General features: G+C 40.2%; 2 protein-coding genes across 4 annotated transcripts; both read right to left on the bottom strand.

The window, feature by feature from the left end:
- Positions 1-5548: 5548 nt before the first annotated feature.
- vps72a (vacuolar protein sorting 72 homolog a) lies at positions 5549-11102 on the bottom strand. Of its 2 annotated transcripts, none has more exons than XM_044053279.1 (6): positions 10717-11102; positions 8011-8163; positions 7511-7631; positions 7254-7433; positions 6892-7036; positions 5549-6286 (listed from the first exon to the last, which is right to left on the bottom strand). In XM_044053279.1, exons 1-6 carry the CDS (start codon positions 10831-10833, stop codon positions 5902-5904), a joined length of 1101 nt encoding a protein of 366 aa, XP_043909214.1. In that variant the 5' UTR covers positions 10834-11102; the 3' UTR covers positions 5549-5901. The 2 variants fall into 2 exon arrangements, with proteins under 2 accessions (XP_043909214.1, XP_043909215.1); XM_044053280.1 differs by having other exon boundaries at positions 7254-7430.
- A 455-nt stretch (positions 11103-11557) lies between these two features.
- On the bottom strand, positions 11558-16918 carry LOC122786785 (leucine-rich repeat and immunoglobulin-like domain-containing nogo receptor-interacting protein 1). 2 transcript variants are annotated; one of them, XM_044053278.1, is made up of 3 exons: positions 16843-16918; positions 14663-14740; positions 11559-13989 (listed from the first exon to the last, which is right to left on the bottom strand). In XM_044053278.1, the coding sequence occupies exon 3, from the start codon at positions 13975-13977 to the stop codon at positions 12148-12150; it is 1830 nt and encodes a 609-aa protein (XP_043909213.1). In that variant the 5' UTR covers positions 13978-13989; positions 14663-14740; positions 16843-16918; the 3' UTR covers positions 11559-12147. The 2 variants fall into 2 exon arrangements, with proteins under 2 accessions (XP_043909212.1, XP_043909213.1); XM_044053277.1 differs by lacking the exons at positions 14663-14740; positions 16843-16918 and having other exon boundaries at positions 11558-14052.

Below are 16918 nucleotides of genomic sequence, written 5' to 3'. Positions count from 1 at the left end.
CAAGTCTGAGGTCATGTTTCCGTTTCAATGTGTTGCACATTTGAACTGGATTTGAAGATCGTCTGCACATGAAAATGCTAATTTAAGCACTTCTCCCTATCCACTGCTCTCCAGTTAGTTGCAATGATGCACCTGCAGTGGAAGAGAGCACAGGCAAATGATATTATTTCAAAGCAAAACCATAAAATGTTGACTTAAAGGAAAGTACATGACATGTGTTTCAAAGCGGCTCGTCGTGTCCACACCTGCCTGATCTGTGACTCCAGTCCATCATCATCGCGTCTCTCCACGTCCCCGAAGTACGTACAGCTAAGCGACCTTTTAGAATTCTCTGATTCGGCTGCATTTCCTGTTCAAGTGAAGGGACTTCATTTGAGTCGTTTCAGCCCTTTTTTTTGTAGTGAAGAGGTGCAGCTGATTTCGAGGACAGATAATCATAGGGGAACTGTGTTCTCAAAACAACTTGATTTCATCAGTGACTCACAGGAGACCTGCTCAAAGAGGGCGACCTCGCGTCAGGTACAGAGGATAAACACCGAGGTCAGTGCTCACACACACACACCAGACATATTTATGTCAGCCTGGAGAATAACTGTGACCCTGTCCTTCAGTGATATTTCTCTGTTAAAAAACAACAGTCTATGCGTGACTCATTTGGATTTTAAGTAGTCTGTAATCGGTTTTATTTTGGTTTCCGGGGGGGGGAGAAAACAAAAATAGTCCATCAACAAAAGGTGGAGACGTGTGTAGGCAACACCTAATGTCCTGTTCCAGAGGGTTTTTATTTTAATATGGGCTTTGAAAACATGTTACATAAATATACACATTGCTAATTGCTCTGAAAGTCGCTCTTTGTGGGCATATATTGAAAGTTGTACATAAATATCCAGTGTGACTCATGGTCCGTTCCTCACAAACATGAGTCTAATGCTAAACTGTGGATATCAAAGCACGACTGATTAATGATAACCTTTTCTCTAAATGGGATTGAAATCGTTAAAGGTGCACGCTGCTTGTTTTCACAGTGTGTTTGTGAACTGGCCGTCTATTTTAACATTTGTAAAGCAGGAGGGATTTGAATGATAATACAGCATGGAGCAGAGGAGTTTGTTTTAAAGTCTGACCCGAGACACTGGGCAGCACATGACGTCCTCAAACACACACCAAAAATAATATATGAACTGGAAATGACACATCTCCACTCTTTAACTCTCAACCCTCACTCAATCTCACACACACACACACACGTCTCCATGGAAACTGATTTTCTTTTTTTTTAAATCGCTGGTCTGTTTAAAGAAGAGATTGAGAGAATATACAGTATATGAATTTATATACTGAATGCACGGCAAAGACACAAATCCACTGGATTGAGACCAATCCAAGAGGATTAAGAGATATTTAACACACAAGGTCACCTCCAGAATATTAACTAACGAGGTCATTAAGATTTAATGAACTCTGCTCTTAAATATTTCATTTTTACCTGCCAATCCACGTCAACTTCAGTGGAATTTCAATGGACGTGATCAAGGTTTTTTTTTTTTTACATTAGTTGTGAACACAACAGCCCGACGCCACGACCGTGCAAACGCAAAGCAGGCTCGAGCATTGAAGAGTAAAATGTGAAAGAATGAAAGTTACACGGATGTTGCAGATAGCAGGAGAGAGGGAGAGAGAGTGAGAGAGAGAGAGAGAGGGTGGGCAACAGAAGAGGGGAGAGGACAAGGGAAGGAGTACAGCACCGAGTACAGCACAGTACACCACCTACACTCGTCTCCATGGCAACTACCACACTAGAACGAGTGATAATGCAGTTCCCTCGCTTCCTATTCTGAAAACTGTTCAATTGGTACCATATGCACTGTGCACTATGTGGGAGACAAAGCTGTGTGTGTGTGTGTGTGTGTGTGTGTTGCGATGTCGAGGATGATATGTGGAGTTTTTAAGAAGCGCCACAGTTTAATGCGTCTTAAACACCATTATTGAATATGTGTTTCATCCGTTTATCCACCAGAGACACTGGCTTAGCCCCACACTGAATTTATCATCATCGCTTCAGGGGGTAACTTGTTATTTTTAATTTCATTTCGTTTTCTGCTCTTGTGTCTTCTTCTTCTTCTTCATCATCGTCGTCGTCGTCGTCCTCCTCCTCCTCTCCAAAGCAAACAGCACAGTGTGTGGGCAGCAAAATGTCTCCAAAGAAACTAATATTGAGGTTGATAAAAATGAAAAAAGTGCCACAATAACATCTAGTCTTAGCCTCTTTTTATTTTTAAACACGGTTTTGAGCGGCGCGGCTTTAACGCGGTCACATAATGAAGACGTGGACGTGCTGTTGTCTGTTGTTAACTGTGTTGATAACATGATAAAAGTCCAGTGAAATCTTGAGACGATGAGTCTTTGCTACACCCACGGCTCCTTTTTTTAGCCATCTCTTCCAACGGCCTTTCATCCAACTCTGGACTCTGGACTCTGTGTTAAACAGCCGGAGGAGCTGTTAAAATAACTAACCAAGAGGTTTTTATGCTGTCATTCTGATGTGAATTCATCGAGCAGACTGCCATGATTAATACCAAGCACAGTCTCTCTGTCTGTCTGTCTGTCAGCCTCAGCTGTATATAAAGCTGGAACTGGTCATACAGTGTAATCAGGGCCAGGAGTTGTCAGGACGTCGTCTGCCTCTGCTCGTTTGCACCAAGACAGAGATGATCACATGACTGAGTCAGCAGTGAAGACGTTTGTGGCTTGTATTGCGGCTTCAGGACGCAGTTAATACTGACTCTGTTTTAGAGCTGACATGTCTTAAAGCTGCAGTGCGTAACTTTTTTTCTTGTTGCTGTTGCTCATCACGTATCATTCTGCTTTTGTTCGCGTGTCCTTCATCTGGAAAAACTGCTCAACGACCCGCACTATAATTTACGGCGATTCTCTGTGTTTTCAGTCATACAAATCACTTCCTGTGTGCAGCGCGCGCGGGGGTGGGGGTGGGGGGCAGTAAACAGGAAGTGTCAGAGCAGACTCCACCTGTCGAGGAGACAAAGGTCTGTTGGAGTGCAGGGAGAACTCCTTAAGACCTTCTGTGACTCAGCCATCTTTTTTTGGAGTGGTCCGCTGGGGCAGTAGCATCACAGCTGCGGACAGGAAGAGGCTGGACGGGCTGATTTAAAAAAGCCAGCTCTGTCCTCGGACGTCCCCTTGACCCTGTGGACGTGTTGGGAGAGAGGAGAATGACGATCAAGCTATCAACCTCTCCCACCCCCTGCAGGACACCATCACTGCACTGGGCAGCTCCTTCAGTAACAGACTGAAACATCCTCACTGTCTGAAGGAGCTGGTACTACAATATGCATATATTATATCCCATGTTCAATCTCTGTTTATACTGTAATTATCAAGCCCATGTATATATTCTGGAAACTGTCTATAATGTACATTCTTTTTTATAGTCTTATTGTTAATATCTTTCTATAATGTACTTACTATTTATTCTGTATTTATTTATCTTTATTGTCTTGCTGCTGTGAAAATGTAAATTTCTAATAAAGGACGATCTTATTTCATCTTAACTTATCTTACAATAGTTTGTATTGAGCATTTATTTACATTTAAAAGTGACGTACATGCTGTTGTGGTGTTAAAACTGAATACAGAAGAGAATAATACTGACAGAAAAAAAACAATCCATGCTTATCCATGTTCACTGTTGGCACTTTCCCACTGCACGGCTCAGCTCTACTCGGTTCGCTATCGGACGCGTCGTCACAGCGCGGCTTCGCGAAACACAAACGCACAAACTAGTGTTGAGTGGCTGTTTTCAGTCTGACTCATTAGACTCAGTTAATTAAAAAGATGAGTTCAGTACTTCCTGTACGATCGCCGGCTTTTCAGCAGCGCTGTCGCTAAATACACCAGACTCCTCTGTTAAATATTGAGATTTTAGACATTTCTTTGCTAAATGTTGGCGATTAACGCATGTTTTCAGGATGTTTGAGTCTTTTTTGTTCGCTTTGCTCATGACTCTTCCAGTGACGACACTCTCTGGCTGGACTGTTGGCGTCACATTTTAGTATCGGCTCAGCTCGGCAAATAAAAAGCACCATTTGATTCCGATGAGCCTTGTTTTGATGTCAAAGGACAGATCAGCTCCATCTTTTACACGATACATAACACGTTTGTGCTGATGCATTTACCACCAAAACACCACCAGCAGCTTCAAGTTTAAAACACAGCTGACATGATTCTAGGCAGGAAACCATCAGTGTACGAATCTCTTTACAATCTGTGCCTAGTGAAGAATTTATGTGATATTTCTGGAACATATTGGATTTTAAATGTTCTCCTTTTCTCATATCTGATCCAGTGATTTTGACTCATATTGAACGTAAACCACTCCTAAGTATCACATCAGCTCGTCTCTGGTTATGTCAGACATTTGAAGCGTGTACAGTAATTGGAATAAAACGTGCTCCAGAAGAGTGAGACTTAAGATTTAGAACGTAATAATGACACAATTATCTCTTTGGAGAGCTGCTCTGCCGAACGTCATCAGCACATTACGGGCACAGTGGGAGACAATCTGCTCGAGTGCAACACAATCCTTTGGCAGAAATGTCAAATCGGAATTTGGGGAGCCTTCCTGTGAAGGTAAAAAACAAAAAGAAAACCAACTATCTCAACCATCTGCTGGAGGCTTAACTGACATGACGGCACGCACAGCAGGGAGGACGACCGAGGAGAATTCAAGGTGACGCTGTCATCCTCATCAACTGTGAGTCCAACAACTCAAGGTCATTGAGTTAACACATTATTTTGTAAGCACTGAAAGCTGTTTGACTCAATATTTACATTACTTCTCTCTCCCACTTGGGTTTTACATACAGAGAGGCTGAAATGGCCACAGGCTGCAGGACGTTGTGAAGGAGAGCGAGATTTGTTCACTGAATGCGTGGGTCAAAGGTCCTTCTCTGGTCACTCACTCAGTGCTGGATATGTACAGTGTACGTATACTATGTGTGTGTGTGTGTGTGTGTGTGAGAAGGTCCTGGAGGGATCAACACAACAGTATTAGTTGCTGTGATGCACCAGACAATTTTGCCATTAACCTTGAGCAGAAAAAAAAACAAACTTCTTACCTTCATACCAGTGTCACCACCAGCTCCACTCAATCTAGTGCTTGTAAATCATTATGGTCTGGCTTTCAGAGATAGATGCTGTGATGTGACTGGAATTATTCAGTCTTATTTCACCCGGTGCCTGAGAATCATTTGAAATTTCCATTGAAGACAAACTAAATCACGTTTTAATGTTTTCTTTATTTTCAAATGAGCAATGGGAAGCAGCAGAAAAGATGAAAAGACAAGTATCTCGAGTGATTAAAAATAACATTATTACTAGTAAACCATGTCACTTAGCAAATGTTTGAAATATTGACTTTATTTTTTGTACATTTGTAAACACAGAGCATCCGAAGTGTAAAAAGAAACAAAAACAAAGGCAAATCATTAAAAATCACAGCTCGGGCAGCTGTGATTTTTAATGATTTGCCTTTGTTTGGTTGTTTTTACACTGTGCAGATGCAAACATTTAAATCTGGTGTTTTTCATCCACTCAGTCTGCATTTGTTTGGGGAATGACGTACAAAACAAACTGTTTGGAAATGGAATTAATGGCACTGCACTGAAAATGCTTGCCTCCTTTTGCCTTTCATGACTTCAGCTACTTTAGAGTAACAATCCCAAAAAGTCTGGAACTCCTGGTGCCAGGGACCATGTGTGGATAGAGATAAGAGTTCCTTTGGTTTTCTCCTCCAGTCACACAATCAAGTTGCTCGACTTGAATTGAAAAACTTAAAAAAAAAAAAAGAAGAAAAACAATGTTTTAAGTCTTTACAAAGCAAACCTATGTTGCAACCGCACTCTGCTTCACGACCATTTTTTGGCGAGTGCCCTTAGTTGCAGAGGAGTCGAGTCCCGTCATCCCTCCCGACGTGTTGGGGAATCCGTGAGCGGCCACGTATTTGCGATACGCTTCTCGAATGATGCGGAAGGCTCGGGCGTTGGCGTAGGGGATGTCGGTGACGGGGTCTCGGTACAGCGCTGCCTTGTGGGTGACGGGACAGACCTCCTGGACGGGGAGCTGAGGACTGGACTGTGCGCTGAGAGGAAACGCCGCCTCGAAAGCCTCGTCGTCACTGAACGTTATGTACGTACGGGAGCACAAGCCTCCAGCAGGTTGCTGGGACGGAGTGGTGGGATTCTGTGGCGCAGGGACGTCCTGGTCCAACCTTTGAAGAATGAAAGGTAAAACAAAAACGACATCTTAGTCAAAAATGTACTTGATTTTCAGTTCATTTTCTGCAGCCTCATTTAATGTTTTTTTTTTATCTTATCATTCAATTCAATTCAATTCAATTTTATTTGTATAGCGCCAAATCATAACATACATTATCTCAAGGCACTGTACATAGACAACCACACAATGAGCAAGCACTAGGCATCAGTGGAGAGAAAAAACTCCCTCTTAACAGGAAGAAATCTCTGACAGAACCAGGCTCAGAGATGTGCGGTCATCTGCCTCGACCGGTTGGGGTGAAAGGAAAAATGGGGGACAGTGGAGAGGTGTATCATCTTCCCTGATTTTATCTTGCTAAGTGGATTTTTTTATCCAGCGGTTTTATCTAATCTGTTTTAATTGGATTTCAATTTTTTGATTCCCTTGTTCGTTTTGTTGCTTGTTGTCCCTTTTAATGGATTCTAATCTGTTTTTATTTTCTGTTAGGGACTTTGTTTTTGCACTGTTAAAGAACATTATTTTGCTAAGTGCTGCTCAGTAAATGCAGATTATTATGATAAAGAACGAGTCTACAGTTAAAGTCGAGCACACACATACCCTTCAACATCGACATTTTCTTCTTTCAGGACGGAGTGGGAGACGAGGGGCATCAGGACCGAATGGTAACGGATTGTTGGTCCCTCAAAACGCCGCTTCTTGTGGACTTGCTTCTTCTTGTCTGCCTCCAGGCGTTCATAGTTCTCTGCACACAGAAAATTAACATTATTTTAAAAACAATAACAGTATCAGCACAATATCTATAGAACCAAGTAGTCAGCAATCCTGCTTTGCGGTCTATCTAGGTGGCAACATATACTTTTTTCTGATTTACTTTATCAATAACATTGTGTATATTGAAGTTTAAATGTTATTTTGATAAACCAAGAATAAAAAACTGCAACCACAATTCAAGCGCTAACCTAGTGATCGAATGTTGAGCTCAGCAGTTATCTTGGCCTCAGCCAGCAGCTCCTCCTGTGTCAGGGGCCGGTCACGATGAGCACCTCTCCTTCTCCGTGGGGCGTCCTGACGCTCTTGTAGGCGCAGATTGGTCTTGCGTGTATGTTCACTGGTGGACTGTCGCACGGACTTGCGGGCTGCTGAATAATAAAACCATAGATGAAGACTCACATTTAAGGGGAAATTGCTGGAAACTGAAAGTTTGAAGAGATCTTACTCTCGTTAAAGTCTTGGAATTCTGGTGGAATTCGTCTTTTCAGCTCCACTTTTGTTTTCTCTGTCTTCTTCTGTTCCTCTGAGGGCTTTTTGGGTTTAGGTTTTGCCACCTTTATCGGTTCCTTGATGAAAACAAAAATAGAAAAGTCATATATGTGTAACAATAAAGAAGATATGCAAGAACGTTCCCAACAGCAATACTAGTGGCCACAATTTGATCAAATTTCCAATGTGTAGTAGCAAAGTGAAATTAATTATCCTTTTACTCCCTTGAACACTTTTGGGAGAGAAACATTACACAGTCAGCTTATAAAAAAAACACACAGGGGCTGAAAAGTACACATTACATTACTATTATCATTGAGAAAAAAAACTTCACTGATAATGCAAGTAAATTTGATTTGAGAGGAAAAAGGCATTTTATTTTCCTTTTTTAAAATCTCTCTTTTAAAGCAAATGGAGAGTGGAGTCAGAGTCTGACAGCTGCTGACAAGGCCTTACTTTATAAGCTTTAGTGACGACTCGACTTTTCCGCCGAGGTGCATCCTCCTCCTGGTCGCTGTCTGGCTCGTCTCCCTCGTCAATGTCGAAGTCGCTGTCGACTTCGTCCTCTGTGTCTGAATGGTCTCCATGATACTCATCATCTCCCGATTCCTGAAAGGAGACAAGAATGACAACTATTCAGTTAATGACACCGGATTAATGGAACACACCTGCTAATGAGTTACGAGGTTTTGTACATGTTTTATTCAGACTTTATGACACAAACATACTAAAAGTAAAGTCAGCCAGGCAGGTAGCTTAATGTACATGTACACAACGTGATACCATCGGGATAGGAAAATGGTGAAGTAGGTAAGTTTAGGGCTTGCGAGTAATAGGTTAGCTGTTTGATCCATAAAGAGTGTTGAAATGTCTTGTTTTGTCCACAAACCAGAATTATTTAGATTTAAACAAATAAACCAGAAAATATTTACATTTAAGAATCTAAAAAAGGCAGAGAACTTCAATTATTAAACAAAACAATCAAATAATTACATGAATATCAGAACAATAACTTTTTTTTAATTAATTATAACATATATATATATATATATATATATATATATATATATATATATATATATATATATATATATATATAATATCCCATGTGCAATATGCTGTAATTTCATATAAATTTGTACTGTTCATAGTGTGAATATCAAGCCCATACTGTATATATTCTGGTAACTTAATGTCTATAATGTACATTCTATTTTTTTACCTTTTAATAGCCTTATTGTTGACATTTTTCTATATTGTACTTTCACAGATGTGAAAATGCATGGCGGCCTTAATTTTAATTGTTGTAGCCCTAGTAAAGTTATTCAGGTTTCTCACACTCACTCACTGACCTACAAGGAAGAATTACAGAAAAGCAGCTGTGTGTGTTTTTAAGTCCAAGCAAAATTCAAACGTAATACAGCGAACAGGTTCATGTAGTGTATTTACAGGAAAACATTATAACACCGTTGTTCATCAACACTTCCAAATCACTTTCATAAACATGACGTCGTACCCCGTCAGTTAGCAGTACTTTTTAACAGCCAAAATCAAGCCGCGGTGATAAAAACGCAAAATCTAAATTTAAGTATGTGAACAGGCACAGTCACACCACACTGCTTTCTAAAAGAGCAGCAGGAATGACTGAGGCATCTCAGGATATGTCTGTGATTTTCTTTTTTTAAACTAGCTACTCTTGTTACCTCAGCTGAGTCTAACGTCAGAACTGTCAGAGAAGAAACTGCCAAATCTGCCTACACACGTTGACCATTGATCCAACAGCTGTTTGAAGAAAATTTGCAAGAATGTGAAACGAGGAAACAAATCATCATCTGATTTCACATTAAGTTCCTACACTTAAGCATACAATGTCCTTACATGCAGTATATTTAGAAGCCTCGCTTCTTAGAGTCTAATAAAAGAAACACTAGCTCTGACTGGGCTGGACCAATATGTACATAGGCATGATTCACTGCTGAATATTGTTTACTGGATTCTTGAATTTGTATGTGTTTTTCTTCTCTTGCAATCACTTGAGTATAGACAAAGCCAAATATAATAGACATCGCTCTCTCTATCTCGCTTATTCAATTTTGTGCAGTCTGAGAATAAATTGTTTTATTAACTGCAGCAATGACGGCACAGAAAGTCAAAGTGACATAGCTTTAAGGTTTAGAATAAAATACTAATTTGAGAGATATTTGGACATACTACTAAAAGTAACAATAATACACACTACCTTCAAAAAATGTGGACACTGTTTTGCTTCTGCTTTTAGCGACACATGTGATGTGCCCTAATAATAGGTGTTTCAATTCTTTTCTCTACCTCATGAATATTAATTGTGTGAAATATTGAAAACACTTCCCTACCCTACTTTATGTTCAAACATAGTTCCTAAGCAAAATTAAATCAAGCCAAAATGGTGTAAACCGTTGATCTGTTTCCCACACGCTCAAATGTTATTTTAATCTATAATGACTAAATTTTCAGTTTACTGTCACAGAGGAGATAAAAAAACTGATTTCATTTAGTTATCAATTGATAATCAATTAATTGTACAGCCCTAGCTAGAAGACAGATTTAATGTTTTAGTCTATGACTGTGCCTACTTGATTAGTCAAGTAAACAAAAGCCTGGGACTACCCAAGAACATGCACATTTGGGGATTAGGCATATTAACTTGACCGTAGGTGTCAGTGTGTGAGGATGGTTGTTTGTCTCTATATGGCTCTGTGATTGACTGGTGACCTGTCCAGCCCACCTGACTCCCCACCCCACCCTCAGGTGGAGGATAAAGCAGTAATAGACGGATGGACTCTATTATATACACACAGTACACAAGGTAAAGTACAATAATTCTATTGATAAAGACGTTATTTTAACTGTATACTGTTTATCAGGTCCAGTGCGTTGGTACAGTTTGTTTTCAATGTTTAACATACCCCACAGAAAATTAAGTAATACTAACACTAGATAAACTAGATTTAGACGGCTATTACCTGATACGATCATGTATGCGTTGAAAAAATTTGCTAAATATATATAAATATCAACGAAACGTATTTAAGTGATTCAATGTTATTACTGCTGTTCGGTGTAGCTACCATAGGCTACCGCGTTAGCTTATTCTATGTGAATCGATTCACTCAATCCACTCACGTCGTTAAAGCCTCCGTAAGTGGTCTTGTAGAACTCGTCCTCTTCTTCAGCATCCAGTAATTTGGACATGCGGTTTCCCGCAGTCTTTCTAGGCTGTCGACCTACCACCAAACTCATGATGTTTGATTTCTATACAAACAAAGCTGAATTACGCTTTGTTAGCTCGCTAATGTTAGCTCGTGTTGTGCTAACTTTTATGGAGATTTACTCCGACAATACGTCCTGTATCTTCTCAACTATATGTTCGGTTTCGTGTTACATTTAAATTGAATAGTGTTTAATTCACACACATGTGTTTAATCAGTAATAACGTTATCTAACTATATATAAATCTACTGATATCCGATGCTAGCCGCTGCCTTCAATAAACTAACCAACACTTCCGGGGCAGGTGACGTACTTCCGGCGTACGGGGGTAAAATTGTATTCAAAATAATTTTCTCTTTACTAACATATTATTGACTGCGTGTTCTCATTTTACTTTTTATTCAGAGTGACTTGATCAAACAAACTGTTATTTACTGCCTTAAAGCTACATGTATTAGTGTTATTTACATGAATCCATTTACGCTATCTCATCTGTTGTCATGGAAACTGGTGATGCTGACACTCAGAGAGCAAATGTATTGCCATGGCAACAACATTACTTGTCTTAACCAGCTTGTGGTAGTTTTGACAAATGTTATAAATCATCTTTATGTTCATGTTATTATAATTTTCAAAAACACACACTCTCCCTCTGTGTGTGTGTGTGTTTGGACTCTGAGAACCACAAAATAAGCACACCAACATATACAAAGTGACATTTCAAAAAACACACAAACACTTTATTGTATGCTGCTTGTTCAAATATATATATAAAAGTAATTTATTGGTACAGTAAAGTACAGTCAGTATAATATGTGCAATGTTGGAATAATGTTTCAAAAAAATGAAAAGTAAGTAAACAAGTGAACATAAAATAAGGTTTCCAGATAATATATACATGCATATGTATATTTCCTTAAAACAGCTGTAGCCTAAATCACAAGATTAGTTCATCTGACTGGTCTATGACTTGTTATAGTGTACTTAAAGTGTTTCAATGTATACAGTAATTATTAACAATGGAAATATTTGAATAAGAAAGTTAAAAGTATTTTACTTATATATTATACAGTACACATTTTTCATCTACTACTACCTTTGGTTAGTTTGCATTTTAGTTTTAATTGAGAGAAGTACATTTGAAGCAACACAACTTGTAGTCTTTTACACTGCAACAGAAATGTCCACATTTATATGAATGTATAGATAGTCAGCCTTTCCAGTGCACAAGTTCACGTTCCATTCACTTTTAATCCTTGCAGTGATATTCCAGGTGTTAGTGCAAAATATACAGCTATCAAAACTTTCTTATATCAAGTTGTACCAAAAATGTTATTTATCGACTCATATAAGTTTCATTGTAAACCTGCTGGTCTCCATGTAGTTGCCTGTTCCTCTGTTACTGTTCGACCCGGCGCTCCGTGGCACATATGCGATTGTAGCCGTGTGCTTTATTTGCCCTTTGCTCTTACTCCAGAAGAACATGAAAATAAAACAAAGGCTCACAGAGCTGAAAAACGAAAGAAAACCGATAGCTGCTGCTATTAGTAATGTCTTGACATCAAAGGGAAGTTTCTGATTTTCATTCACACCCGGAGAGGCCGACGGAAGCTCAAACCATCCTTGAAAAGGAAAGGGTTTTTTATGAGATGATGGAAAGGCTCGGACATGAAGGCTGACAGGCAGGCTGTCGTTTCCTGCTGCATTAGATGCCACACAGTGATAAGTACCACTGTCCTGAGGCTGAGCATAACGAACCTCCAATGAGCCGTTTGTGAGAGCCCGTATTCTGCCAGTCGGTGATAAAGCCTTTAGTTGTGGGTTCAGCCAGGTCAAACGGGGCAGAGGGTCACCTTCTGCATTGCAGTAAAACATCACCGTGTGACCCTGATCAACGATCACCCTTTGAGGATTGCGGTTTAAAATCCGAGGCTGCCGACAAGTGAGCAAACCCTGAAGCTCGCCGCCAGAAAAGTCGAGAAAAGTCCAGTCCTCCAGCTGGAGGGAGGTAGTGCAAGTAGGCGAGTGTTTGCCAAAGTCCAGGTACAGGTGTCTTCTCACCACCCACAGCAAACGGCAGTCGCACGCCAGTGGGTTGTTATCAAGTCTCAGGGTTTTTAGGGTGTCCACAGACTGAAAAACGCCGGACTCAAGTGTGGTGAGAAGATTTCTGGATACATTCAACAATCTGAAATTCATTAAACCCCTGAATGCTCCGAGCTCGATGTGTAGCAATGAACCACCGACCAGATGGAGCTCCTGGAGCCGGAGCAAGTCTCCCAGCAGGTTCCCCTGAATGGAAGTGATTGGATTAAAGGAAAGGTCAAGGAATAAGAGATATACGAGATGATGCAGAGGAATGTAGGGTATAGCATGTAGGTTACCATGTCTTATGGAGAGGGATGTAAGATTTAAGCCAAAGAGGCTGTTTCCTGACAGCGTCTCTAGCCAGGGACAGTGAGAAATGACGAGCTCCTTGAGGTGCACTAGATGATGGAATGAATAGTTTGGCAAGGTGGTGAGACCCAGGCGGTGAAAATGAAGGCTCCTCAGCACACGGATTGGTGTGAGCGCTTCTGTTGGAACCGTGGTGAGGTTGCAGGCATCGAGGTGCATCTCTTGCAGACTTGTTAGTCCACTGAAGGCTTGACGAGAGATGAAAACTAAGTCGTTGTCTGCTGCGCTAATGTACCGCAGGGCCACCAAGTCACGGAAAGCGAAATCCAGGAAAACAAGAATCTCGTTGCTGCTTATGTCCAAGAACTGCAGGTTTGATAAACCAGCAAATGCTCCCACTGGAATAATCTTCAGGCGATTGCGGGCGAGACGCAGCGTGAGCAGACTCTGCAAGCCGAGAAAGGCTTCCAGGTCAACTACTGCCAGGAGGTTGTCACTTAAATCCAAGTGTAAAAGTTGTGTTAGCGTCTGAAACTGTTGATGCCCCAGAGTTTTAATCTTATTGTGGGTCAAGTTTAGTATTTTAGCATCTTGTGAGAGACTGTCAGGTGTTGTGCGGAGTTGGCCATGAGAGCAGTTCACCTGAAGCAGCTCAGTGTTACAGCGGCAGGACTGTGGACACGGCTGGAGTCTTTCAGCTGCGAGTGCCACATCTGCTGCCACCAAGTAGAGAAGTGCCCAGCACAGGTGCTGATGGACGGCGATCCCCTCAAACATCTGGTGCCGTCCCTGCATGTGTGTGAGAGTAAGAGTGAGAGGCGTGAACAGTGAGAGAGTGATGATACCCATATTTGCTCAAGTCACCTCAGGGAAAGTGGACACACAAATACAACAAACAGTCTATATCTCTAATAACAAAAATGTGTTTCACCAAAGTCCATAGAGAAAATGGTCATTTTTAGCTTGCAGGGACACGGGGGCTGCCTGTCTACTCCTGCCTTGTTTGGTAAATTAGTGTCGTTTAATCCTTTGTTTGGTAAATCCACACAAAGGATTTCAAACACCAAAATCAAAAAATGTAATATTTGAACTTACTGATGGAGGCAGCTGTGGAATAACAACTCATGCGAGCCATTATCTAAAATGTGTTTATTTTTTCTATGGACTTTGGTGTGGTGAGGGGTCAAGTATAAAAACATCAGTGTGCAGCCACATAAAGCAGCGAAAATAGACTTTAGCAGGTATAGATTTTTTAAAAATGAGTCTTTTCTAAAAGGGCTACAATCTGTTTTCCTTCGGTCCCTGTTGGCAGACACGTCATCATTGAGAGTGAGTGTCCAGCACCCAGAGAACCCATAGAAACTGCATCACTTCAAAAAAGCCTGAAACAACTCTTGGAGTTGTGGCACGTGACATTGATCTGTACTTTTAACAGAAAAATATAGCTTTATTTCTTCCTCACCTGTCAGCTAACAGGAAGAAGCTTTTCATAACCAGATGGCTGCTGATGGAGGGTCCCGTCTTCATAGACTTACAGACACTGAAAGACAAAAAAAAAAAAGAGAGAGAGAAAGCAAAGGACGTCAACGCCGCTGTCAAATTCAGACTGTAATTATGTTGTTGACAGTGTTGTGATAATCCAAGTCAGAGATGAGGCAAAGAAGTGTATCTTGAAAAGAAAAATCTCATTAGTCTTTCCCCTCACTGTAGATTTTACAGCATTAATTGTGTTTTTAAATATCATCTTCACTGCCTTTTATTCTCACTTCTGTTCTTGTTTTCTTCTTTTGAGGCCACTTCCATTCACCGACCATGTGATGAGACTGAAATCTCTGCCAAACTTGGATATGGACATGTGAGTTGAGATTATTTTTTTACATATTCAAAGGTGTAGAATACACTTACATGCTCAGGTTGATGTTTTGTGCCAAAATTGTACAAAATAATGCTACGGGCACCATGGAAATACAACCACAAACAGACTACTGGGTAAGTTAATACAAAGTGTTTGCCATTTGTGAGACTGAAGGAGGCCGGGCTAGATGTAAGCCCTGTAAACCGCTTTTAAATCACTATTAATTAAATCTCTGACCTCTAAAAGACCAACATCAATCAAACTACTTTCTGTGCGGCTCAGTGTGCTTTACATGCTGAAACATGCGGTGGACTTAAACTGTCTCATCTCTCATCCAAGAGGTCATAATCCTGGAGTCCGTTTAATTTCTTTGACAGATAAGAAGAAAGAACACGTTGTCATTACAGACGGTCATTTCGTGTTCAAAAGCAAAAAAAAAAAGAGCGCGAAAGGGCAAACGTGTACCAGATGAAATGTCATCCTAATTTACAGTGAAAGCTCAGTTATATGTTGGTCCACACTGATTGTTGACATCATTCGTTTTTGGATATTTTATCATATCAGGAGAGCACATAGTATTACTCAGCATTTTTACTTTCAGGTCGGCTCATTTAGATGCTCTGATCGCAGTGAAATCACAGTATGTGGCATTTTTGCAGTGTGTTCTGCGTCTTTAAGGGCGAGTACGTTTCATTTAGCTGTGTAAAAATGTTGAAACAACACACAGACAAAGACGTCTGGTTGTTATTCATGCCTATGATTTCACCTTTGGAGAATAAATCTTAAACTTACTGGGGGTTTTTGTTATGTTGTTTTTTTTGCAGACCCAGCAGGCAGATATTTTGAATTTTGTTCAATTTTGTAGATTTCATTATAGAAAAAACATACAATTTTGCATTCTATTTAAAGTTGATTCATTGTTGATGTAAAAAAACAGTTTAAACGTATTGTTTTCCTCCAACATATTACCGAACATGCAGCTAAATAATTGGCAGCACTATTATTCAGGCTTTATGTAAGACTACAAACATTTCTTCTATAATAAGCCCCCTTCTTTTTTTGTTATCTTCTTTTTTTGATCACTTGCTAAATCACCACTAGAGAGCAGCAACAGCAGAACTACATGTGTTCATTAGTTGGAGGTCATGTGGCGATGCTGTCCATGCGTCCTGCCCTGACATTAAAGTTGACTCTAACCGTCACATGATTATGTGTGTGTAATCTGCGCGGTCGCGTTGTGTGAGCATCAGTTCATCCAGCAACCTCAAACAAGTTTATAAAAATGACTGACGGGCCAACTCGTGAGAGAATGTGTGACTGTCTGAAATCTGAACAAAAATGGCCAAGAGTAACAGAATAAAAAGATAGAATATTTAACACCTTGTGGTGGTGGTGGGATGCCGCCCTCAGTTCGTGAACATGGACGGTGAAATGAGGACAATCTCAGGTCCATTTGGGACAGAAATCGGTGATTTAAACATCAAATCTATCAATTTTATGACCATATTTACACACCCACAAGAGTTCAAATCTCATTTCTAAATTTGGATTTATATTCATAATTCAAAGTCAAAGTGGAACATGTTCCACTGTTCCCACTGTATATATGAGATATCATTATTCAGGTCTTAGTTTATGTTTTGCTGCAGCTATTTATATGAATATTAAGAGTAGGATTATTGATGCTGACAGCAGCTCCCCTATACAATAAATTATAAAAAATGTGCAGGATTTAGAGAACTGCAGCAATGTATAAGTAAAGTAGAAAAAATTAAAAAAAAACTCACTGTCTCCTCGGTGTGAATGTCTTGTCATTGTTACGGCTCCATCTTCACACCTTTGTCTATGATTGCAAGTGTAGTT

This window comes from Solea senegalensis, linkage group LG20 (genome assembly GCF_019176455.1).
Source record: "Solea senegalensis isolate Sse05_10M linkage group LG20, IFAPA_SoseM_1, whole genome shotgun sequence".
Classification (NCBI taxonomy): domain Eukaryota; kingdom Metazoa; phylum Chordata; class Actinopteri; order Pleuronectiformes; family Soleidae; genus Solea; species Solea senegalensis.
Note: the sequence above shows the minus strand (reverse complement) of the source record. Positions and strands in the feature narration are given on the sequence as shown.

Bases quoted from the DNA above. Each gene is read 5' to 3' on its own strand.
- vps72a (XM_044053279.1), bottom strand. From the start codon at position 10,833: ATGAGTTTGGTGGTAGGTCGACAGCCTAGAAAGACTGCGGGAAACCGC. The intron at 8,164-10,716 runs GTGAGTGGATTG...GTCTCCTTTCAG, and splicing joins CTTACGGAGGCTTTAACGAC to GAATCGGGAGATGATGAGTA. The intron at 7,434-7,510 runs GTAAGATCTCTT...TTTATTATTCAG, and splicing joins ATTCCAAGACTTTAACGAGA to CAGCCCGCAAGTCCGTGCGA.
- LOC122786785 (XM_044053277.1), bottom strand. From the start codon at position 14,049: ATGGGTATCATCACTCTCTCACTGTTCACGCCTCTCACTCTTACTCTC.